This window comes from Xyrauchen texanus, chromosome 45, assembly GCF_025860055.1.
Source record: "Xyrauchen texanus isolate HMW12.3.18 chromosome 45, RBS_HiC_50CHRs, whole genome shotgun sequence".
Lineage (NCBI taxonomy): Eukaryota > Metazoa > Chordata > Actinopteri > Cypriniformes > Catostomidae > Xyrauchen > Xyrauchen texanus.
In genome coordinates, this window is record NC_068320.1 from 19,720,878 (window position 1) to 19,747,972 (window position 27,095).

At 36.4% G+C, this 27,095-nt stretch overlaps 2 protein-coding genes across 2 annotated transcripts in view; both read right to left on the reverse strand.

Moving 5' to 3' along the window:
• Positions 1-2,781: 2,781 nt before the first annotated feature.
• Positions 2,782-13,313, reverse strand: LOC127637645 (protein Wnt-16-like). The gene is made up of 4 exons (XM_052118816.1): positions 12,961-13,313; positions 12,556-12,782; positions 10,193-10,479; positions 2,782-5,063 (listed from the first exon to the last, which is right to left on the reverse strand). Exons 1-4 carry the CDS (start codon positions 13,113-13,115, stop codon positions 4,599-4,601), a joined length of 1,134 nt encoding a protein of 377 aa, XP_051974776.1. The 5' UTR covers positions 13,116-13,313; the 3' UTR covers positions 2,782-4,598.
• Positions 13,314-13,990: 677 nt separating this feature from the next.
• LOC127637547 (cadherin-like and PC-esterase domain-containing protein 1) overlaps positions 13,991-27,095 on the reverse strand; it is a 56,733-nt gene continuing 43,628 nt past the window's right edge. Inside the window, exons 15-21 of the mRNA XM_052118649.1 lie at positions 25,270-25,387; positions 23,772-23,908; positions 19,944-20,164; positions 18,612-18,713; positions 18,246-18,333; positions 17,949-18,095; positions 13,991-15,826 (exon numbers count right to left, since the gene is read on the reverse strand). Coding sequence (XP_051974609.1) covers positions 15,587-15,826; positions 17,949-18,095; positions 18,246-18,333; positions 18,612-18,713; positions 19,944-20,164; positions 23,772-23,908; positions 25,270-25,387 — 1,053 coding nt within the window. The 3' untranslated portion in view covers positions 13,991-15,586. The remainder of the gene's footprint in view (positions 15,827-17,948; positions 18,096-18,245; positions 18,334-18,611; positions 18,714-19,943; positions 20,165-23,771; positions 23,909-25,269; positions 25,388-27,095) is intronic.

A 27,095-nucleotide genomic window follows, 5' to 3' on the forward strand; every position in this document is an offset into this window, starting at 1 on the left:
CTGAAAAACTTTGAAAGCTATTCTAAAAAACTGAAAAAATATGATAGGGATTCTGAAAACTGTGCAAAATTGATCGTTGTTCTGAAAATGTAACTTTGATAGCACATCCAAAAACTTTGAAAGTTATTCCAAGCACTAAACAACTGTGATATCTACTGCAAAAGCTGAACACCTATGACAGCAATTCTGAATATTGAGCAACACTGATCGCTGTTCTGCAAACGGATCAACTTTGATAGCAATTCAGATAGCTGAACACCTATGATAGCAATTCTAAAAACTGAGCAACATTGACCACTGTTCCACAAACAGAACAACTTTGATAGCTATTCTGGAAGCTGAACACCCTGAGAGCAATTCCAAAAACTGAGTAACATTGATTACTGTTCCGCAAACAGAACAACTTAGCTATTCCAGACAGATGAACAACTGTGATAGCTATTCTGAAAACTGAGCAACATTGATTGCTGTTTCCGCAAACAGAACAACTTTGATAGCTATTCCGAAAGCTGAACACCTCTGATAGCAATTCTGAAAATGGAGAAACATTTACCGCTGTCCTGAAAATGGAACAACTTTGATAGCAAATCCAAAAACTGAGCAAGCTACTCCGAAAAATTAAACTTGAGCAGCTATTTTGAAAATGGAACGACTTTGATAGTGATTCTGAAAACTGAGCAACATTGATCGCTGTTTTGAAAACAGAACAACTTTGATAGCTGAAAGATGAACAACTACGATAGCTATTCAAAAAAACTGAAAAAATTTAATTCAGAAAACTGAACCACTCTTCCAATAGCAATTCCAAAACCTGAGCAACACTGATTGCTGTTTCGAAAACAGAACAACTTTGATAGCTGAAAGATGAACAACTACGATAGCTATTAAGAAAAACTCTTTGTCTCTCTCCACTGGTTGCCGGTTCATGCACGTATTAAAATCAAGGCCCTGATGCTGGCATACAAAACAGTCACTGGGTCTGCTCCAGCATACCTAAAAACATTTATGCAGAGCTGCGTTCCCACCAGAAGCCTGTGGTCAGCTAAGGAACGTCGCCTTGTCGTACCAAAACAAAGAGGCACAAAAACACTTTCCCGGACTTTCAGTTTCATCATACCACGGTGGTGGAATGACCTTCCCAACTCAATCCGGGAAGCTAACTCACTCTCTATCTTCAAAAAACGGCTAAAAACACATCTTTTCCAAAAGCACTTAACCGGTCACTAAAAAAAAATAAATAAAATTATTTACATTTCTTGTTGCACTTAAATCTGTTTTGTATACTATTCTGATGATAGTGAAACTTTGTAATATGGCACTTTTGTACCACTGTCTCCCTAAGATGATTCGCTGATGTTCTTCCTCTTTTGTAAGTCGCTTTGGATAAAAGCATCTGCCAAATGAATAAATGTAAATGTAAATGTAAAAAAGAACAGCTTCAAAAGTTATTCCAAAAACGAAACTGTAAAAGCTTTTTCGAAAATGGAACAACTTTGATAGATATTTTGAAAAAAGAAAAATGTTGAAAGTTATTCCAAAAACTTTTATATCTATTTTGAAAAATTATCTACTTAATAGTTCATGATAGCTCACTTCAAAACAACTTACTTTAAGTGAATGATAAAAAATGTCATGAACATGCCTCAAAAACAACTGGGGCTAAGGAATTATTACATTAAAATACAAGAAATTAAATGAGACAAAAAATATATATATAAATATATATATATATATATATATATATATATATATATATATATATATATATATATATATACTGTATATTGTTTTAACAGTTGTGGATGTAATGTTAGCACATCTGAATGTTCCCGTACCAAACATTAAGAAAAGCAGTCTCAGCTCATGAGCAATGGCATATCAAAAGCTGAAAAGGCTATATTGCAGTACAGCAGATTTAATTTGACAAATCATTCTGCTTCAAAAATGTAATATTACTTATGATTTAACCATTAAACAACCCATATGTTGATAATGAGAGGAAGACAGAAGAGTTAGAGACAACAATGAGGCAGAAGAGAAGTTGGCAGTTTTGAGGCAATCCAATTCAGAATCAATGGAATGGCAGTGGCGTAGTGGGCTAAAGCGTATAACTGGTAATCAGATAGTTGCTGGTTCGATCCCCACAGCCAGCACCATTGTGTCCTTGAGCAAGGCACTTAACTCCAGGTTGCTCCGGGGGGATTGTCTCTGTAACAAGTGCACTGTAAGTTGCTTTGGATAAAAGTGTCTGCCAAATGCATAAATGTAAGGATAAAAATTCCTTTTCAAACATTTCTAGGGTGATATATTAGGTCAAAAGTTTCATTTATTGATATCATTAATGATGTTCTAGGGACACACGTTGATTCAGTAATGTACTATATTGCAAGAAAACTGTCACTGGATTCTTTAACTATCATTAGAGGATAATATAACCAAAATAGTTAGCATCTAATCAAAAGGATTAGTTTAGAAAAAAGTAATGTTTCCAAAGTAGTTTTGAGTTATTTTACAATCAAAGAAAATACATTTTTAAAAGCCAGATGCAGCTTCCACTTAGCAGTAAATACAACCACATGAGAATGAACAAGCAGGCATTCAGATAATAGTAATGGCGTAAATGAGATTTTCCTATAACTTTAACATATTTGGTTCTGTGTGAAAGAGAGTTTTTGTCTTTGGATCTCTGATATGGTCTGTGTGTGTTTCCGTAAACCGTCACTGTCCTGTTGTCTGGAATGTGGCTACATAAAAGGGCCACTTGCTTTAGCATTTAAGGGCTGTTTAAGAGAATGCAGCCATGGCATTTGGCACAAATCTGTTAATTCTAGCAAAGCACTACTCTTTCCGATAGGGGGGGAGGCTTGAGCTTTAGAGAAAAGGAAAAATATATTAAACATCAGTCGCAATTACTATGCCATAATTTGTCATTTCAATTTAAATTGTGAAGTGACAAACCTGAACTGCTGAATATATCCATACACTGTGAAAATGCTATAATTTTTTAAATATGTAAAACATCATCAGTCATGAACAAATGAAAAAGCTTGAAAATCTCTATTTACTTTTATTAAAGTTTTATTTCAGCCAAAATATGTGTAATATTAGTCTAAAGCCAATTCCCATTGTTCAGGATTTAATATGTACATTTATGGCAAAACTACAAAGCTACAATAATATAAAATATCCTTTTAAAGGTTTTTTTTTTCTGAGTTCAGTACAAGTTAAGCTCAATCAACAGCATTTGTGGCATGATGTTGATAGCCACAAAAAATGATTTATACTCGTCCCACCTTTACATTTAAAAAATAAATAATTTGAGGTTATAGTTGCTGGGTTTCCATCAGAAAGGTTTAGCATTTTTTAAGCACATTTCCAAAAATTTGCCTTAAGAAAATACGAATTGTTGCGTGTTTCCATCCACTACGTACTGCGCATTATCATGAGGGAGCCACCGCATCATGATGAAGCAGCTGAATGGCCTCTCCCTACATTGGGGAGTTTTATTTACAAGATTGGAACAAGTAACAAATTTTATTAAATGCATCTACGAGACACCATAGAATAAGTCTAATATCTGATATAAATAGCTACGATGCCCACACACCGCCAGTCTCCACATACCTAGGAGCGCCCGCTCTCAAAACTGTTCTGGCGGATTGTGAGGACCCACTTTATTGACCAGCTGTGGGTTAAACACCTCCGAATGACAAGCGCAATGTTCAAAGAATTGTGTGCCAAAGTTGGACATTTCGGTGGGCTAGTCGCATCAAGCTATCGCACACTCATAACACCTGCACCCATTTGCCCCATTCACTTTTATTGTAAGTGCCTCACTGTAACCCAGATTTTGCTTTTTTGAAAGAAAAGGAGGGACAGTTCTAATTACATTTTTGTGGTAATCAAAATTATGGTACACATGCTGTCAATTAAGCGTAACTTGTATTGAATCTGGGATTCTTTTAACTGCATCTTTGGGAATGCAACTTGTGTTGGAATTGTTTGTGGGATTTATTCAAGGGATTCTCATTTGGGACCCACAATATAAAACATTATATAAAAAATATCTTGGCATATTATCTACATTGCTTCATAACAATCACTTTAATATGTTACTCAACTGAAGGAGCCAAGGTGTTACAACCAATGCCATTAAATGCCTTAGAGACTAAGCAGTTGATTGTCAAAAAGGGATGCTTCCTTAATTCTCAGTACAGACAAAACATTTAGGCCTAATATTTACACTTTGCAGTTCCTTTTGAAGCAGTATTTCAGTTCCCTTTAGGCTCCAGTTATATTCCATAGTCATTATTACAGTATATGCTGGCTATGTGGCTAGATATATATGGCTTGATTCCCATTTGAAGCCCATGGGAAGAGTTACACATGTGGAGTTTGAGGCATTATGCCATTTGTCAATGGTTTCCGCTGTGGATCATCAGTTGCCATGGATATTTTGTTAACATGCTTGTTTTTCTAGGTCCTAAGGGGCTTGCTTGACAGTGTAAAGATGATCCACCCCAGCTGTACTTTCTCTCTCAAGGTCTTTTCTCTTATGTCTCATGAGAGCTCATCATTGCTTTCCACTCATAGTTACTTTACTTGCAGGTGTGTATGTCATTCATTGTCTCACAGCGTTGACAACGAACATAACAGCACCACACAAACTTACACTCGCAGCGTTCTATGTGTCGAACCACATGTGTGTTGTAGCCCCGCCCACAGCAGAGCAGGTTACAGCCGTCCGACCCGACTGAAGTTCTGTTACACCTGCGACCCCGGGTCCCCGTCACACCCAAACGACGGTCCTCCAAACAGTAATTGGGCGATTTGTTAAGAAAGATTAGCTCCTCTTTGGTTATAGGCATGTTGCGCTGGTCTTTGTCCTTACGTCGCACCTTATGTTTGGTACAGTCTACCACCTGAGCGCTGGTCTCGTAGCGCTCCTTCAGGTAGGCACCCACAAGCTCAAACGCAACCATTGTGCGCCAACACGTCTTTACCGCACACGAACCTGATATGCCATGGCAACGGCATTCAGTCAACATTGTCTTGGCCACTGCCTGTAGAGAAAGAGGATAAGTGAAGTATTTTACATTAAATAAAGAGTGAAATAGATGTATTAGGGCTGTGAATCGTTAACATTTTTTAATCAAATTAATCAATAAATTGCATACACTCACTCAGCACTTTATTACACCTACTTATTCATATTATTATCTAATCATCCCAATCTTGTGGCAGCAGTGCGATGCCTAAAATCATGCAGATACAGGTCAGGAGCTTCAGTTAATGTTCACATCAACCATCAGAATGAGGAAAAAACATTTGTCTGTGGCATGATTGATGGTGCCAGATGGGCTGGTTTGAGTATTTCTGTAACTGCTGATCTCCAGGGATTTTTACGAGCAACAGTCTCTAGAGTGTAAAAAAAACTAAAAACATCCAGTGAGCGGCAGTTCTGTGGATGGAAAAACCTTGTTGATGAGAGAGGTCAAAGGAGAATGGCCAGACTGGTTTGAACTGAGAGAAAGGCTATGGTAACCCAGATAACCACTCTGTACAATTGTAGTGAGCAGAATACACTGTCTGGCCAAAATAAATAGTCACAGTTTGGATTTAAATAAGCAGATACTTAAAAGGCCATGACTGGATCATTATTGCAGTGATTAATATGTTTTAGTTTCATAAAATTAATCAGCGGAGTACCTGAATGTACTGAATGACCAGGTTATCTCATCAATGGATTTTTTTCTTCCCTGACGCCACGGGCATATTCCAGGACGACAATGTCAAGATTCATCTTCCTTAAATTGTGAAAGTGTGGTTTAGGGAGCATGATGAATAATTTTCACACTCAATGGCCACCACAGAGTCCTGACCTTAACCCCATTGAAAGTCTTTGGGATGTGCTGGAGAAGACTTTACAGAGTGGTTAGACTCTCCCATCGTCAATACAAGATCTCGACCAAAGATGAATGCAACTCTGGACGGAAACTAATGTTGTGATGTTGCATAAAGTTGTCTAAACAAAGCCACAAAGAATGCACAACGTAACAAAAGTTAAAGGCAAAATGATATATTTGAGTATATGACTTTTTTTGGCCAGGCAGTGTAGCATCTCAGAAACACTTTGAACATTGAGGTCGGATGTGCTACAACAGTAGAAGACCACGTCGAGGAATCATAGTGCTCCTAATAAAGTGCTCACTGAGTGTTCAGTATATACTGTATATACAGCTCTGGAAAAAATTAAGAGACCACTGCAAAATTACCAGTTTCTCTGGATTTACTATTTATAGGAATGTGTTTGACTAAAATGAATATTTTTGTTTTATTCTATAAAGTACTGACAACATTTCTCCCAAATTTCATATACAACTTTTGTCATTTAGAGGATTTATTTGCAGAAAATGACAACTGGTCAAAATAACAAAAAAAAGATGCACTGTTTCCGACCTTGTATAATGCAAATGTTACAGAAGTTCATATTAATTAACAAAACAATTCTAATGTTCTATATATATACAGTACATATATATATATCAAATCACACATACACACACATATGTGTGTGTGTGTGTGTGTGTGTGTGTGTGATTTGATTTAAGCTGAGATCAGGCAAGCAGCCTTTGATTTCCTGAACTCACACTACATTTACATTAATTTATAAACATGTCCATAGACTTTTTTTTGTCTTAAATTTACATTTTTAGGATAAAATGTGTATGAATGTTTGGGTTTACATATGACACGTGCACATCCTTATCAGCATCAATATTGTATGGTACATTTAAAAAAGTGTTTACTCTCACTAGTTCATTTTAAATGGTCTTGTGGTGAGAGTTGTGAGACACATTTTTTATTCCATGTAATATCTCAATTAATATGATGTCATATTAAAGCTACATGTGTAAAGCAACAGCATAGCAATAAAAGAATATAAATAAATAACAAAATGTTGTTAAAAATCGTTTTAGATGGTGTATAGCATGCAACATCACAAGAAATGTACCAAAAGTGTTTCATGTCAACTACCCTTACAAATATATTTATTCAAACTCTTGACATTATAATCATGAAATAAGCATGCAGACATGTCGATGTTGAAACAAGCCCAAATGCCTTTTGTCCCACTTCCAACATTTTCAATTCGTTTTGACTGACTTCCTGTATTTCAGACAAAAACGCAGAACTAATGCAAATCAGGAGAGTTAACATACTGAGTGGAATCTGTTCTCCCTGTAAACCACATTTCCAATGACTATATCATTTTTCAGGGGCTTTTTAATGATATTTTAGAGATTTTAGATTTTCCTTCATGTTCTGCATCATGAAAGTGTATTTTGTGAGCTGAAAACTCTCATAAGACAGGAGCATTTGTTTGGTTGAAGGATCATGAGGGCCCTGTTCGCTGATTTAAGGGCTATTCAGTCTCTTTAAACACACCTCAGTGATTTCCAACCAGAGTTGTGGTTTAGAGGATCCAACCACTCACAAGTGTTCTTCAGTCAAGGCTAAGGAATTTGGTGCAAATCTTCCTCTAATTTCGAACAGCCAAAACAACAGCCTCTAAGATTAATGAAGAACAGACCTTGTGAGGAGATATAACTCATTTGATTGACAAATTGCCAGAGCTATAGAAGCCCATTAAGATTTCTGTTCTTATTCGGTTGATTTTAAATAGTTTCTCTTGTCAGTTAGAACAAGTCCAAGATTCATTTGCTGGTGAGAACAATCAAATTCTAAACGGTTAACACAATCAGAGTGTCTGTGGGTTATTGGTTTGTGTGCTTGCATAAAAAAACATAGAGGTCATGACTGGGGAGACCTTAGCTCTGTTCCAAATCATAGTGAGCTGCCTTGCTGTCTACAGCCTACAAAATGGACTACCTTCTAAGGTAGTATCCTAACTATAATAGACTATTAAAAGTGGCTGATTTGGAACACTCTTCAGAGGCAGCAACTCTGTGTGCCACTAAAATAATGTCTGCAATCTCTGATTCATTTTGATTTGCTTATTGCAAATCATTATGGGATTATTACTGCATTAGGGCAGAAATATGCTTTATGCAAGATACGCACATTACGCACATTCTGGTTGAACATGCTGAACGTGCTTTCTTGCGTTACTGTGGTGGTAAAAAACCTCAAGTGGGTGATAGAGTTCTGAGTCATTAAACTGTACGCGTTATCATTCAGGTAAGTTATATTGTCTTAAAATTTTTACTCTGCCAATTACACGTCTTCTCTCATCATATGCGCTCACTGGCTGATGTCTTAAAGAGACAGTAACAATTAAGCACATGTTCTACATATAATTACAAATTAATTATAAGTAAACAATACAAATGTAACAAAAATATATAAGAAACATAATATATGCAATTTTAAGAAATTAATTGATGGAATAGACTGAATCTGAAACATTTTCAAGCTAAAATGTGACCAATTTGATGAAATTGATAAAATGTCATTTGTAAAATTAATATTTTCAAATTGCACATAGAAGGATTGCCTAGAAAGTTCCTTTATAATTTAAAGCATTAGCTGAGAGAGAATGTATTTTATATGCAAGCAAAAAGGGCATTGTAACAGAAAGTACCCATATGAAATGATATCGTTTCGGACAAATTTTGGAACACGATATCAAGCTTGTGTAGCTAGAAGACGTCATTTTGAGCATTTTTAGCGCTTCAATACGGAACGGGGTCTTTTTCAAGCATTTCGCCGTCTGATGGGGGGACGCATTTGAGCACTTTGCTGCTTCAATACGAGACACCATACCTTCCCCTTTGAGCGTCTAAATGCTAAAATAGAGGACAATCTTAATTTCGCCCAAATATGCAATGTCCCGGCTAATATGGGACAGTTGGCGAGCTTAGTGTTAATGTACTTGCTTAGAGTTTGTTTCAGCCTTTGATATTTGACCAAACTAAGGTGTCTTAGAAGGTGGTATAAAGTTGCTGCCTACATCTTTGAACACCCATCATGGCTAAAAAGCCTTAAAATGCTGTAGAGTTTGGCAGCTCACTTGGTTTTGGAAAAGAGCTCTTTATGTTGGACTCTCTTTGGTGAAATCAACAATAACAGGGGTGAGATGTAGTTGTAAAAAGGCTTAGTGTAACTATTGTCGTCTGAAATATGTTATAAATGTGTCTCTGAGTAAATGGGGTATGACAGACATTTTCCAGGCTGTCATGCTTTCCACATTTTCTCAAATTAGAGTGAATTGGTATCCATGTCTTTTGTGAAAACAGGCAAGCAGACACACACAAATGAATAATTCAGCCTTCCTTTTCATTCACACTTTGCCTTGCCAAGTTCTCCTGAAGCTCTTTTTGCAGCTTATTGAATTATACCATAATTTTAAACGTGATTCACACATTATCATAATTTCTTGTGTCTGTGAGTTATTCCAGTTAACAAAATACTCTAGAGCAGTGATTTCCACACAAGTGCATGTGTCGTGTACTCCAGGGGGTACTTGGAAATATTTAAATTTTGCTTGATAAATTTCCTATAAAAATAGAAATTACAACTTGAAAATATAAGGGAAGTCCATAGCTTAAAATAACGGTAACACTTTACAACAAATTTATAAATGTTAACATTAGTAAATTCATTAGGTTTCATGAGCTAACAATAAACAATATATTTTATAGCATTTATTAATCTTGGTTAATATTCATGTATAAAAAAAACATTGTTAAATGTTATTTCAGGTTAGATCATTATGCATTTATTTACTAACCATATATAAAATATACAACTTTTTATTTTGAAAATGTTTTAGTTTATGTTGAAATTATCATTAACCAAAATGTGCTCAAAACTATTGTTATCTAAAGTAGTTAAATTATCTTATTGTAAAGTGTTACTAGGATGACTAATCATGATAAATATAATTTTTTCAGTTTCTTTTAAAGTAAACAATCAAAATATGTGTAATGTGTTAAATGCATTTATAGATGACACTTCTAGCGATTGTTTTTATTTAAAAGTGACTTAAACATTATTAATTATAACGCTAAATAATATTCAGTATAATATGTGTACAAAAAGCACATTTGTGGTTTGGTGTCGATGAAGGGGCCTTACTGATGGGGCTGTGGAGGTACATAAGACAAAAAAGATTGGGAAACGCTGCTTTAAAAAGTTTGTTGTGGTTTAGTCTTTGTTTCTCACCCACCTGTCTCCCAGCCTCACTGTTATGCTGGTTCATAGTGAGCAGTGCGTCCTCCCTACGGGCTGATATGTTCTTCACAGAATTATCAATGAAGCGACGACTGAACCACGTCCCATAGGCTATGTCATCAGAGCAGCCGCCCCAGTGCCAGCCATCTCTGAGTGAACCGCTGCCCGACAGGCTGGTATCACATGAACACTCCGTCATATTTCCCGCACTGCAAGAGCGAGTGACTGCGTGAACAAGTCCAGCGGCCATTACTGCGTAGATAAATGCTGTCTCCTTCGTCCCTTATAAAACAAAAAAAGAGAACATAAGTACAATACCAATGTTCAAACAAAGTACAAAATTTTAAAATATATAACAGTTTGTGAAAAGGAGTCCCAGTGCAGCTGTCTGGGAGCAGAGGAGTCTGGGAATGTCTCTGACAGTCATACTGTCATACAACTACATACTGTCATACATACAACTACAACTACAAAGTTGTAACAGTTTACAAGAAGCTTCTATTTGTTAAGTTAACATGAACGTACAATTAACAATACTTTTACAGCATTTATTAATCTCGGTTAATTTTAATTTCAACATAGTTATACATTTTTATAATCAAACGTTGTATGTTAACATTAGTTAATGCAAAATGAAATTACATGAACTAACAATGAACAAATGCATATTTTTATTAATAACATTAACAAATATTAATAAATGCTGTAAAAAAATATACTGTTCATTATTAATTCGGGATACATAATGCCTAACTAATCTTAACAAATGGAACCTTATTGTAAAGTGTTACTGTAACTATGCAGGGGTATGTGTACGGGTGTGGGACGATTTGGTTTCATGTAGGAACAGATGAGACAGGACTGAGTCTTAAAAAAACTGGAAGTCCTTTGAATCTAAACATTTATATTTTTGGCTCAGATGTTCATTATATGCAAAGCTTATGATGGAATTAAAGGCTATTTGCATTAGGTTAAATTAAGAATGCACTGCTATTTCTGAGCTCAAATATGTATATCTCTTTTCAACAACCTCTTTAATAATTTTTAATTGGTAAGTTGGAGGCAAATGTATTATCTGTTTATCTTTATGGCAGGTTTTTGATTGAATAGATTTTAATTATGATATGCTTATATAACTAAAACATATAGACTAATTTAGCGAATGTATGCCTGCTTACATTTTATTTATAAGTATTTAAATTGTTTATTTTGCCTTGTGCACTCAATGCTACAGAAACGAAGAGTGTTTTATTTATTTTCCTTGCAAGAGAGGTGACCTAAACATTTACAGCATGGACCCAAAGTAACTGGATAATCTTGTTCATTAGAATAGAATAGAGAAGAATAGAGGGTACGCTCCAGAAACCCCCCATGACCCTAAACAGCATATGCGGGTATAGAAAATAAATGGATGGATGGAGAACAGAATAGAATTATATCACATTTCTGAGTCTGATTTTAAAGGGTGTTTTTAGACACAATAGCAATTCATAAACAACAGATCTTGATTTGACACGCTTTTAGAAGTAAACCACGGATGTGGATACGTGAATAGAAACATTTGGCAGATTCAGTTTATTCCTGTACCAGGCCTGGATTTAAGCTGATCTGGGACAACAACTTTGGGTTTGATCTGAAGGGTGGATCCTAAAAAAATCAAGAAACAAGTTCTACGATTACAGGTCAACTCTTTGTTTTGTAATCCATCTAATCCTGTAGGCTTTAAATTCAGAATTGCACAGGACCAGCTGTAGGCCATGGCACATTCAGTATGGACATAACCTAAAGAAGATGTGTTACAGCTGGTCCCCGAGTCAAATCACCCAAATCAGGATTTCAAATTTACTAAATCTGTCAAAAGATTTAGTAATGTAAACAAATGCTATTGTAATAATATAAAGCTTAACAGAATGTTGATGCACATTCAGATGGAATTAAACTTTGATTAATATTTTTTTCATTAAACTTTTTTTACAAAAAAGTTTAATTCTAACTGATTGTTAGACATAACATTCTGTTAAGCTTTATATAAATCTATGTTTACATTAAGGCCTATTGATACAAGTTATTTATTTTTATAATTATATTTTAGTATTAAAATTATAATGTGCTTTTACAGCATTTTTTTTTTGGCTATTTAAATAATCCAAAATCATTAGGTCTACTGTCCAAGTTTCCACAAGCATGAGTTTCACATTTGGAGTACCGGCTATATTTTTCACCCATTAAATTATTTCTGAAAAGTGCTGTTTATGATCTTGTACTGATAATTTTAACTAACCTTGTATAATGGTTATCAAATTATTATTATTTCATGCACATTAAAACAAGCCTATTGCTTTTTGATTGCATGCATACCACTGGTGAGCTCGTAGCCAAACACGGACGGGTCCCGTCGGGTCGAGCAGTTCCAGCGCTCGTGCTTGAACTGCGTTTGGCACTCAGTGATGCCCAGGCGCGCGCCCTCTTTAACGCTCGGCAGAAGGTGAGGTTTGCGCGCGCACAGCTCCTTTTGCTTGAGGGATAGGGGCAAATGAGCGCACTCCAACTTCTCGGGCACTCCTACAGATGTGATGCCCAACCACCTGTGATGCGGAGCAGGGTGACACAAAGATCAGAAGCGGTTCTCTTCTCCTGTCGGCCTGGATTGAAATGCCATAACCAGGCCCGAGGAAAATGAAACAATTTTCAAAAAATCGTATCTAGAAATTTTAATAAAATTATAGTTAAAAACATCTATAATATAGCATCTATAATACTTACATCCAACTTCCCTGAGAGCAAAGAGGGCAAATTGAGAGCCATATAAGGAATAAGTGGTAAATTACACGTATTCCAGAACCGGTATGATCCATGTCCACTTCATTTAACAGAGCTTCTACACATAACCGTGTGAATCCTGACCTACATTCTAACATCTATTTTATATAATCCACAAGCGACACTTTTAACTTCATAAATCTCCTTTGTTTGTGTCCATTAAGTCCGTCTTAAAACATTTCATCTTGGTGTCTACAACAACGTTCAACTACTCACAAGTTAACCTTCTCCATCAGCGCGCGCTAATATAGACACAAACCGTTATATGCTCCTGATGAAAAAGGTGTAACTAACCCCTCGGCTGCCGAATTGTGATTGGTCGAGTGGCTTATTAATATTCAACAGTTGCGCCAGTTCTCAACAGTGATTGAGCGAGAGAGGACAGAGTTCGACTGATTGGCAGAAAGAAAGAATCCGTAACTTTAGCCGCTCAGTCGGGTTTTTATTTTTTATTTTGTATTTTTTTTAGATTTAGGGTAGGCCTACTGTGTGAAGGAAAAAAAAAGCACGACTTGTTATATTTAACAATAAAAAATACAAAAAAAAAAAAAAAACATTCTTTATTTCCTTGCTATTTTCCTTTTTATTTTAACTAAGATATGAAGGCCGCAATCAAAAAAGTATTCCTCGGTATTTCCATAGACCTAATTAGTTACTGTTTAACAGCCTATAAAACCGACGAATATATGCGATTTAGTATGTGATATATATTTTCTTCCTCAAAAGGAAGTAATAAAGTACTAATAGTAATTTCGATCTTATAGAAACACTCTACATTTCTGGTATGATTTAAACTAATAAAACAAAAATAAAAAAGAGAAAATAAATCCAAATGAGAGAGAGAGAGAGAGAGAGAGAGAGAGAGAGAACGAAATCCATTTCCTTGTAAAGTGAGAATTAGCTTTGTCAATTAATAGGCCTATATAATCATTGTAAATAGACGACTTGAATACATTTTAAATGGGTACTTTATTCAGTAAAATAGCCTATTTCTGTTTTTCATGAACTTGTATTTGATACATTAATTGAAAGAAATGTATCACATTTGTAAACAAAAAACTAATCAAAATCCAATTTTATTTAAAGCCATTTAATAACATTTTCCCTACATTATTTCAAACAAAATTATTCTGACATGTTCTTAAATGACAAAAAACATTCCATTAGTTCAAGAAACAATTACGAAAATGTAAATTTTTAATTGGGTTCATGTTTCTAGTTTTTTTTTTATAAAAAAAATTATAATATATTTCATGCAGGCTACAACAATATTCAGCCCTTCGTTAATACCCATAATTATTTCTAATAAATTGATGTGACCCTCAAATACTGACACTGGCGGGAAATGGTTTCCAGGAATAAACAGTGAAATATTACACAGAATAATATGAGTTATCATGCTCTGGAATGTTCATAAGTCAACACAGGTTCATATGAATTTGTTTTGCTTCATGTGGAAATAGCTTTTATGCCTATACCGAGTTCATCTTAACTACTGGTGGGAATATTATTTTTATGGGACAATTCAAATAATTTTTGCAATTTTTTCCACTCACAGACTACTTCCTGTTTAATGTAAATTATGGATAAATGAAATATGTCATACATTCCAGCAAATCAGAGCAAACCCTGTACCCATATAAAAACACTTACCATCAAAACTTACAGAAACCATATAAATACATAGAACCTCTTTTTTGAAAACAGCATTTAAAATATTTTACACTGATTATTATGAAAAGGCACTGGTAGAACACTGGTAAAAAACTAAATGTAGAAATATATGTGAAGAACATAAGACAGGTACTATAACATACAATATCTTTCATAAGACCTTTGGCATAAAAAAAACGTCATAAATATTTGCAAACCTGGTATGTAAAAGAAGGGGGTGTAAAGCTAGACTTCAAAACGTCGACAAGCTTCTATAAAAGTGACAGCGTGAGGCAGCGTAACTTTAAAGGCACTCCACAGCACCTGCAAAAACGTTTCCCAAACCATATTGGGAACATTTCAACCTGTGTTCCAGCAGTAGCAGCATTGTGAGAACGTTGCATGAGCATTGCAGGAAAGTTTGTTGGCTGTTTGAAGGGACCAGGTGAGACACTGCAGCTGCCAAAGTCAATTTAGTAGGGCTTCAGGGGGTCTCATTAAACCCCACCCCCCTTTCAATCTGGAGCTCGCTCTCTCTCTCTCTCTCTCTCTCTCTCTCACACACACACACACACACACACACACACACACACACACACACACACACACACACACACACACACACTACTTAACCCATCTTTGTCCAATTTAACACTTTGATCCAGAATATGGCTAAGTACATTTGGAGCGATCTGTGTGCACTATGAATGCTTTCAAAAATAACTATATACTTTAGCCCTTTAATGCATTTTTATAACGGCTTTTTCTTCAAATATATATACATATTCACAACTACTCATCATACCGATGCACTCTTTCTCACTGGATACACACACACACACACACACACACACACACACACACACACACACACACACACTCAGCTTAGCGTCACCAGCCGCTAACTGTCTTTTTGTCACTGTTGGCGAAAGGTCCTGTTGACAGCTTGATTCACACAAATCCTGCTCAGTAGGATCTCTGAGTAGACCTTGTTTACTGGTCCTTTTACGTGGTAGGACACATTGGGTTGAGACAATGGATCCTCTTGCTGTTGTGGCCCCGTTGGCACATTGGCCCTGAGTCCACTCTCTTCACCATGCCTCAAGATCTTCAGCTTTCTTTGGGAAGTAGCAGTCGGAAAATGAAGCTTATAGACCTGCATAGAACAAACACTCACTAAGCACCTTATTAGGAAGTCCTGTACACCTACTTATTCATGCGATTATATAATCAGCCAATCGTGTGGCAGCAGTGCAATTCATAAAATCATGCAGATACGAGACAGGCGCTTCAGTTAATGTTCACATCAACCATTAGAATGGGGAAAAATGTGATTGCAGCGATTTTGACTGTGGCATGATTGTTAGTGACAGATGGGCTGGTTTGAGTATTTCTGTAACTGCTGATCTCCTGGGATTTTCAAGCACAATAGTCTCTAGAATTAACTAAGAATGGTGCCAAAAACAAAAAAACATCCAGTGAGCGGCAGTTCTGTGGACAGAAACGCCTTGTTAATGAGAGAGGTCAATGGAAAATGGCCAGACTGGTTTGAGCTGACAGAAAGTCTACAGTAACTCAGATAACTACTCTGTACAATTGTAGTGAGCAGAATAGCATCTCAGAATGCACAACATGTCAAACCTTAAGATGGATGGGCTACAACTGCAGAAGACCATGTCTGGCACTTTAATAAGAAAAATGTATCAGTGTGTGTAGCTCATTGTAAAAATAACAAAAAACAAGCAAAAGTTGCTCTAAAACTTGAGTTACAGACTTTAATATTGTGTGTTGCGGGGTTTGTCTAGTCTAAATCTGCTGTCTTGTTGTCGGATGTGGCCGCTCGGCTGGGTTAGTGGGTTAAATTACGGTGACCTAAGTTTCAGATGTGAGCAGGTTTGGCATTGCTACCACCACTTCACACATTTTGGAGCTAATACATCTGTTCCCAGCCTGCACTTTATTGACTAATAAAAGCCTGCCTAATTGCTAATTACTCATTAAATGATCCGCCTGGCACTTTTAGGGTGAAGCAAAAAAGAAATGGCTTCTCTTTTAAAAAGATTTATGGGGCTGGAAGGCTGGGAAGTGTTTCTAGAAGGATCTATATACATGTATATATATCTTGAGTGCAGAACGATATCATTCATACACATGGATGTGTCAAACTTGAGAAAACAGAGTCCTATGAGTACAATTTTTACTCATGAATCATGATAATCTAATTACAGATACAAATTCATGAGATTAGCACAGAAGCCCAGTTTCAACAGCATGCTTAATAACAGTGTTATGTTCTTTGGCTCTGTATGTTTGGTGGACTGCTGGATGAGAATTATTTAATAAAATCTAGAAACATATTGGTTTTGGGAAATAAATGGGTAAATCTAACGAAAATATACCGAGAATATGTCCAAGTCACATTTCAACACAAAATCAAAGGAATTAAATAATTAATTATATTGTGCTTAAAGCTAAAGTAGATAATTTTTTAGCACATTTATAAAAAAAATAAAATAATTGTACAACATTTTTTAATGTCTTACAGTAAAGACATTTTGGGGGATAATGTGCTTAATTATCATAAAAATAATGTTTCAATGCAAAATCAGTTTGTTATTTTCATCTTTTGATTTTGGAGTGAAAAGTTACTGACCCAGACATGTTTTATCCAAAAAATTATGTTAGTTTTATTCTGGTCTAGAACTTGCATGTAAACTTGCAGTTTAGGGTTACAGTTAGTACAACCCTAATGGGATAGTTCGCCTAAAAATTTTATTCTCTGATCATTTACTCAGATGTGTTTGACTTTCTTTCTTCTGCGGAACACAAACAAAGATTTTTTTGAAGAATGTCTCAGCTCTGCAGGTCCATACAATGCAAGCGAACGGTGACCAGACCTTTGAAGTTCCAAAAATCACTTAAAGGTAGCATAAAAGTAATCCATATGACTCCAGTGCTTAAATCTATATCTGCAGAAGCGATATGATAGGTGTGGGTGAGAAACAGATCAATATTAAAACCCTTTTTTACTGTAAATCACCACTTTAATTTTCAAAATGTGAAAGTGTAGATTTTAGTATGCAAAGGTCTGGTCACTATTCACTTGCATTGTGAGGATAAACAGAACTGATATACATATTCTTCTAAAAATCTTTGTTTGTGTTCTGTAGAAGAAAGTAAGTTATACACATCTGGGATGGAATGAGGGTGAGTAAATTATGAAAGAATTTTAATTTTTGGGTCAAGAATGTACATATGAACACCTTATGAAATTTTACCTCATGGAAATGACAGGCACACCTTCCCTGCAGGAACTCCTTGTATCGACCCATGGTGATGCTGAGAGTATCAATGACCTCGTATCCAAGATGTTTGGCACTTTCCAGAATATTCATGTTCACATTATAGAGTTCTTGCACTCCACTCTAGAAACAAAAAGTAAGAAGAGGACCAAGACACATTAATAAATGCCTGACCAATAAACATCTGAACGATATCCAGTCCATAGAATTGAGAGCTGTCCTATAAAGAAAGAGCATTACTATGGACATTTCATGAGCTCCACTGATTCTTACCAGGGGAAGGGAACGAATACCATCCACAGGCAGATGGAAACCCATTCCTAAAGACTTCACCACCACCATGATGTTTTGAAGACCCTCCCTTTGAGGAAAATCAGAGATATGAAGTTATACATTTATGCTTTTCTGCATCACTAGTCATAAATAAAAATGCCCATAGATCTTGTATTCAGATGAACTAAGACATTTTGGAACAACAGCCAAGTAGCAAATCACACAACACAAAACCAGCAGCCCAGGACTCAAAGGTTTGGAAAACATACCAGGCTCTGCCTTCAGAAGATTGTCAATTACAGTGTGGTTACTTGAGCTGCTGAGAATGGTTTTGTGCATTTCAGTACATGTTTGTGTGAATGTTACCTCTCTAAAACCTGTTGAATGGTCCTCAGATGGTTCAGGTTCAGCCATTGCACCCCTCCAGCGACCAGTACTGTCTGAGGAGAGTTCTCCAAGGGTTGTGACCTGCCCAGTGTCAGTGGTTACAGAGCTAAAGGTTAAAGATCAGCACTACATCCTAAAACCATTATCAACAATCCATAGCAGGAACTCACCCACAATCCAAGTAAAAAAAAAATTGTCATCTAAAACACAAACCATTTAGTTTTTCACCAAGATAAGTGCATATGAAAAAGCATACATTTATAGAGACATACCAATAGTCACATAATTTGCTATAATTTCTGTAATATTTGCTGCAGATAAGTTGCGAAATTAAGATTATTATTGTATTCTTAGCGCATCCTATGTTTTTATTGTTGCAGTGTAATTATTATTTAGTGTATATACTGTATATTATATGTATAAAATTGTAACCATTAAAAAATATCTGTCAAACCGATTATTGGTCTGTCACTGAAAATGGCAAATGCTGTCCGTCCGTCCAGTGTCCTATTTTCAATCCACCATCCATCCATCCATCCATCCATCCATCCATCCATCCATCCATCCATCCATCCATCCATCCATCCTTCCACCCATCCATCCATCCATCCACCCATCCATCCATCCACCCATCCATCCATCCATCCATCCATCCACCCATCCTTCCACCCATCCTTCCACCCATCCATCCATCCATCCACACATCCATCCACCCATCCATCCATCCATCCACACATCCATCCACCCATCCATCCATTCACCCATCCATCCATCCATCCATCCATCCATCCATCCATCCATCCATCCATCCATCCATCCATTCACCCATCCATCCATCCATCTTTCCTGTATTATTGTTATTCTATTTTATATTGTAGTAGGTTTCACAGGAACATATAACAGGTTTACATATAACAATAAAGCTTTGACTTGACAAATGCACACAAAAATACTCTATGCCCTCAAACATCTGTGTTTCATATCCCAGCCCTCTTCCCACATCAGTAGCCATGTGAGATCAGCAATACACTGAGCCAGCAGCGGTTACAGTCCCTTCAGAGATACAATGATCTGACACATGGTCTTTCAACCGCACACATTCACACTCACTGCCCACATCCTACCATCAAACACACAGCCAAAGTCATTATGTGTGTTAACAAGACCTTTGCCACTTTAGACAGACACCAAACCAGCTCATTCACAGTTACATGGGTGCACATGGAGACAAACATCAGCAGGTTTACTAAGCTACACGGGGACATACCATAGATGAATCTATTGTTTATAAATAAAGCCAATTATACAGACCTCACTATAAGCTGTTGCAGAGCTCTTTGAAATGTGGGTCTCTGGGCCTTTGGCAGCCAGAATTTCGGGTAATATGAGTAACTGACAATAGTTTGGCCCTGATTAAGGTTGTGATAGACGATAGTGTCGTGAGCTTTATCCCAGTCCTCTAACGTGGTGTTCACTCTCTCCATCAGGTAGTACATCATCCCTCGATTGGTGGAGTCACCAATGAACAGGACCTGAAGGGAGACATATTGTGAGACTAAAGGAGAGTTAAAACTGATCTGTCTCCTTTCAAAGATTGATTTCCTGAACATAGATTATGTACAGTATATAATTAGATATTTCTATAAGGAATATACACTGCACTGAGCACCATTCTGAGTAAACTCTGACTGTTGTGCATGAAAATCCCAGGAGATCAGCAGTTACAGAAATACTCAAACCAGCCCGCCTGGCTCCAACAATCATGCCATGGTCGAAAACACTGAGATCACATTTTTCCCTATTCTGATGGTTGATGTGAACATAAACTGAACCTGATCTTCTGACCTGTATCTGCTTGATTTTTTGCACTGCACCGCTGCCATATGATTGGCTGATTAGATAATTGCATGAAGTAGGTGTACAGGTGTTCCTAATAAAGTGCTCAGTGAGAGTACACAGTATATACACATTGTATATATCCACACATGTTGGGTTCCCATGTTTTATGGGGACTTTCCATAGACATATCCTTTTTACAATATAATAACCATTATATTACACACACACACAAATTGTGGACCTCCACAAGTGTGGTTCATCCTTGGGAGCAATTTCCAAATGCCTGAAGGTACCATGTTCATCTGTACAAACAACAGTATGCACTTTTTTTTTTTTTAATTAAAAAAATAGGAGGAAAGATGTAAGCATATGTCATTATAAGAGTAAAAGTTACCATGTGCTCTGTTCAGATCACATTTGCCATGAAGCAGTTCACAAGAGTCAGATGAGCTGGAATGTGTGTGTGTGTGTGTGTGTGTGTGTGTGTGTGTGCATTTTGGAGGTTAAGTTGGCAAGAATGCCAGTCTAAATGACGAGATCTCAGAAAGCATTCATAGGCTGACACTGTGGATATGCTCATAAGATTAAGGATACATCCTTTCAGCAGGAAGTCAGACGTTGAACATTCCTGGCTCTCAATAGTACTAGAACTCAACAGAACTTGCTAATGATTTTAAAGCACCTTTCAGACAAACAGCTTTAGTTAACAGATCAAAGCTATGAAATAACACATATTGAGGTATGGGCAGGGTTGGGTGTAACAGAATACATGTAACAGGATTACATATTTAAAATACAAAATATAAGTAACCGTATTCCACTACAGTTACAATTTAAATAATTGGTCATTAAAATACAGTTACATTAAAAAAGTATTTCGATTACTGAAGAGATTACTTTGCATTTTATTGTCATTTGTTTCATTTAATATTTAGTCCTTTCAGATGGAAAACATTTATACATATAAACGATGCGATCGAAAGTGCACTTGAACAGCGGTGAAACACTTTCTTATGATGTGTTACATTCATACGAGCAGACAGAGAAGTACGTTTGAAGTAAGTTTGGAGCAGAAGAAATATAAATAAATCTTGTATAAATTGTCAGCTTTACGCTAAGCTAAAATGCTATTACTAGCCATTTTACATGCACACGTTACCAGAGACGATCATGTTTTTTTATCAAGAAAATTCAAGTTAGATCATAATTTATTTTTTCTAGTAAGATCTTTGATATTAGGGCAAAAATCATATTCTTGATGCAAATTTTTTTTATTGTTTTCCTGTAAAAATATCTAAAAATCCTTAAAACAAGATCAATTAGATTAATCTTGTTTTAGAAACAACACTGCATAAGATATTTAGGTTTTTCAGAGAATGTATTTTTACAGAGTTTTTATAGTCAAAACAAGTGAAAAATTCTACCAGTGCTGAAGTAATACAAAGTATTTAGAATATGTTACTGACCTTGAGTAATCTAATGAAATATGTTACAAATGACATTTTACATGTATTCTGTAATCTGTAGTGGAATACATTTCAAAAGTAACCCTCCCAACCCTGGATATGGGAATTATGTACTGACTAAAAATTCAAACAATTAAAAAAATGAATATTGTTATGTAGTTTTATAGGAAGGTAAGCACAATTTTTTTTTGTCTACAAAACTAAATTCAAGCATTTAAACATGCACCTTCAGATCAATAGGTTTTTAATATAAATCATAATAAACTTCAGTCAAGCTGTGTGATCGTGACAACCTTAAGCTCTTTTGTTTGCAACTATTTTTCCTTCAGAACCACTCTTTGCCTGTTTCCATAAGCTTTAAAAGCTAGCTGGATCAGTACAAGAGTCAGAGGCTGTGGTTTTTCTGTTTCAGCATGAGCATGGGCCCTTGTGTAGTCAGGCTATTTGTTTGTGTCAGGGCTGATCTTGTGAGTCTTAAATTGAGATGGGGTGGATACAATCCTGCTGGGAGCATAAGCACTGACAGTGTTTGATGCAACAGCTTTAAAACCCCTGGTGGGCTTAAAGCAATAATTCAACAACACACAGAGTGAGAGTTTTCCCTATTTTGTCCTCAGATAGCATTTTCTTCTCTAAAATCCCTTTTCTTTTACTTCTCTCCTCAGGAATGTACAACATTCTTATATGTGCAGATATTAAAACAGCAGTGTAATTGAATCACGTGTTTGATGTGAGCTAAGCAGCTGTAGTAAAAGCTCAGCACCTGATACTAAACTCTGATCAACAGCTGCTCACTACCACTACAACTTCAATGCTAACTGAGCTGCCTGACTGTCATATTCATTTATTATTTAGTACTATACATACACACATATGACAAAGCTGTCAGCTGCATAAAAACTATTTTTATATGAAGTGGAGGAAAGGCAACCCCTGCACTTCATACTAGGCTAATTCAAACAGAGTTCCACAAAATATAATTCAAAATATATTCATGTACATGTATGTGTGCTATACTGAAAATATAATACTATATTGAAAATACAATACATACATCAAAGTGTCATGACATGTCTAACTATTTGAACAAACAAAAATTATACTGTTCTGTTAAGCATTATATAAATGTGTTATTGCTTAAGTTAGTAATGAAAGTTTAAAAACAAATACAACCATTCAAGTAATATTCCGGGTTCAGTACAAGTTAAGCTCAATCGAAAGCTTTTGTGGCATAATGTTAATTACTACAAAACATTTTTTCGAATGGTCTGTCCTTTTCTTTTAAAAAAGCAAAAATCGAGGTTACTTACAATGGAAGTGAATAGGGCCAATTTTTGGAGGGTTTAAAGGCAGAAATGTGAAGCTTATAATTTTATAAAAGCACTTGTATTCATTCTTCTGTTAAATCTCATGCATTATTTTAGCTGTAAATTTGTTTAAATAGTCATTTATACTGTCATTTTAGGGTTTATTGACATTACATTGTCATGGTATATACAGTATATTAACTGTGTATTAACGGTATATTAACGTTTACAGATTGTCCCCATGCACTTCCATTGTAAGTGCATCACTGGAACCCGTGCTTCTTTTTTTTTAAAGAAAAGGAATAGCCAGACAAAATATATTTTTCTTGTAGTCAATATTACGCCACAAATGCTGTCGATTGAGCTAAACTTGTAATGAACCTGGAATATTCCTTTACACCTAAAAGTAGAGATGGCAAAGCCTATTTTTTACATTTTGAAGACCAACAATCCAAAAATGTCAAATGTTATTTTCTCATTAAGTCTAAGAGTCTTGGGCTAACATTTTTTTTCTTCTTGTTCTTTACCTTCCTGTCCATCATGCAGGTTTGTAACTGAGGTTGGTCCAGCAAAGGGTGATAACAGTTGTCGGGTTGCCAGGCAACCTCTCTCCAATCACAGGTCCTATTGTCCGAACAGCTTAGGCATGGAACGACCCAACGAGCTGATGGGCATGGAAAATACATTCTGTCATACATTCTTTATAAAGGATTGTAATGCATTTCCATTACCAATTTACTCAAATTACAGTGTTAAAACTTGATCCTCACTGACGTGAATCTCTACAAGCCCTATAACAGGCTTATGTTCACCATAAAAATGTTGAATTAGGTGTGACACTCCACTAAGACACACATGGTCAGTTTCATGATTTAAAATAATGAGGTAAAATAATTTGGGATCTGCACATTAAATACAACAAAAACGTATCTTTTTCTTCTCTTTAATTGCTCGTGATCTCTATTTCATATTTCTTTTGCGCTTGCTGAAATAACATTTTATTCCCATTTATTTGCCAAATAATTCTGAATTATTGTGTAAGTGGATATCATATTTGTAAAGTGGTTTAAAAACGTGTTTTTTAAATGCAGATTTTGAAAAGGTCCCTAGATTAAGAAAAAAGTAACCTGGAAGAGGCTATGTCAGACACATACATACAGTGTGTAGTAAGTCCATCTTAAACAGTTAAAGCGGTTCCCCTCTGACTTTGAAGCGCTGTCCTGCTGAGCATGACATTTTTCATTTTTTAGCACTAAAACCTCCTCCAAACTCCTAACCTGATAGTTTTAAATCTAAAAGGATATACTATAGCAAAAGAAAACACACACACAGAGAAGAACAACTTACTTTTTAAAAAAAGTAATTATATGTCCCCCCCATAAATCAGATGCCTTACATTATAATTCAGCAATGATTCAACTGAAGCAATGAATCAGTGCATTATCACACTATAAAGGCCACCACATAAATTACTAAAAACAAGCAAACTGTTCCATCCTCCTCTGGAGTGACTAATAGACTGCGTATATTTTGTGTTAGTATAGCCAAGCACATGTCAGACAACTTTAGAGCTGAAATATATATTATAGGGACAACTCCTTATATACAAGAAAAACAGAAGGAACATAAATCAGTTGTCTACAAAAGTATTTGCAAAGACAGGATTGACTGTCTATGAGTTACTATCATGTGTAAGGAATGAAAGAAGGCTGTGAATCTGACTGAAGGAAGTTTTAGATTCAAATTTCAGATATTTGAATGTAGCCCATCATCAAAGCAATCCCTTTAGTTTAGGTTAAACACCTGTGGTTACTCTGCTAGGACACCTGTGTGAATTTTATGGGAACAGACTTCATATATCGACTAAAAATCAAACGGTTTAAAGTTAGTTTTATGTAATTGCATTAATGACTAAGAAAAGTGAGGCTAGAAAAGTTCATTGTCTGTTTTCAGAATGCAATGACATTCCTAATCCTTTTTCAGGCCACTGTATGATTTAATCCATGGAATGTGGAATAAACCTACCAGGCTCATCTCCTGATAAACAAGGCTGAGGTGATGCCTGGGCCTCTTCTGATGATCTCACGCCTGAAACAGGCTCCAAACCACACGGCTGATCTGGTCTGACCACCAGGCCACAGTCCTGCTCAAATAAAGGGAAAAGAGGAACAGAAAAGAATAAATGGGTTTGAGACTGAAAAGAAGTTCTGAGATGAAGTTCTACAAGGTCAATATAACGGTCGCACCATTCTGTTAAAAATCGAAGCACCCAAGACAATAAAATGAAGCCCTTTGATGGCCAAAGATTGAGATGTTGTGAACTTTCCATAGCTTTTTTCACCTGTACACTTTTCCTTTCTCACTTTCCGCCTTCGCTTTCATGTGAACGTGTACAAGAGGTTCCTCACGAAAGACTTCAAGCAGGCATGCCACCCGACGCCTTCCCTGCCCTTCGGACTTGCCCCTTTGTTAGAGGTCAGAGGTCAAACAAACCTAAAAGGCTAAGTGACAGCAGCAGGCCTGCTCCGCCGACCCCCGAGGACCCTCACAGGAGCCATCGGGTCTGGCTCCACTTCAGAAGACCAGTGGTCCCACTCTAGTATGTCCCACTCTCCATTCACCGTCTCCTTTGCCTTCTTCTTAAACACTTTGCACAGGGGCTTCTCAAAGCCACGTAACATTCCCCAAGCTCCTGCCGCTGTTCTCGACAAAGTGCCACAAGTCAACTTAACAGGGATTTTCTTGTTCATACCTGCACACAGTGCGTGCGTGCAAACACGGACGGCCTTTTGATTCGGGACCGGCCGGCATAAATCAGCAAGCTCGCCCGAGCCCTGCGGAAACCGCTCGGTGCTTTTGCAGCAGAGCCGGCAAACGTTAGCATCCCCTCGGAAAGGAAAACTATTATAATTAAACCACAGTGAGAGGGCAAAGGAATGTAAAATTCATAAATCCTTCGTTTTAGCTCTGTCATCTATAATTTTTTTCATTCCCAAGAGAAGAAAAATAGAGAATAAAATGTTCCATCCAAGGTCAGGATCTTTCGAGTTTGTGCGGTAAAGGTTTAGCAGAGGAGCTGTAATACTGTGATCTCCAGTTCATTTGCTGATGAGAGAGCTTGGCATTCAGATGATACATTCATTTGACTCTACACCAGAGAATAATGAATCAAAAGCCTCTGATTAATGAGGATTTCACAAAACAGAGATCAGGACAAACATAAGAAAACGATAGTGTGGGTTTGGTGGAAAGAAAAAGGAAAAAAAAAAAGAAAAAGTTGTTTAGAGGGAATATTACTGTATTTTCTAATTCCCTCAAAGTATTTATCAGGTTCTGTGAAATGACTTTTGGTGTATAATGCAATGTGTGTGCATTTTCCAGAGTCTGTGAACATTTAAAGCCCTGAAAGCTCGTCCAATCCACTTGTGTTGCTCAGAAGGACCAGAGAGCAACAAAAACAGCAGTGTAATCTCTGCTGATCAAAGCGTGAGGCAAACCCATGTTGATAGAAAAGCCTGGATTAAATTTGTACATTAGATCGTGCTACCTGTAGCCACAGTGGTCAAGTCTCTAATGCACCCCTTCAGATTGCTCAAGAAGCTTCTGCTTAGCTTTTATCTTTAAAAGTTTGTTTCAAGAGAGAGTCTCTGAAAGCAAGCTCATAACAAGGCTGTTTTAATAAGCCGTGATTGGAGATAAAGCTCTGTTGTAGTTGAATGAAAGACATCAACGTTTACAAGCAGGGGATTAGCAGTTTTTTGTCAGAGATCCGACATGTAAAACCATTCTAGTGGGATCAAGTGTCCTTCTGTACTGGATGAAAGCAACAGTGTATCAAAGTAAAACAGCAG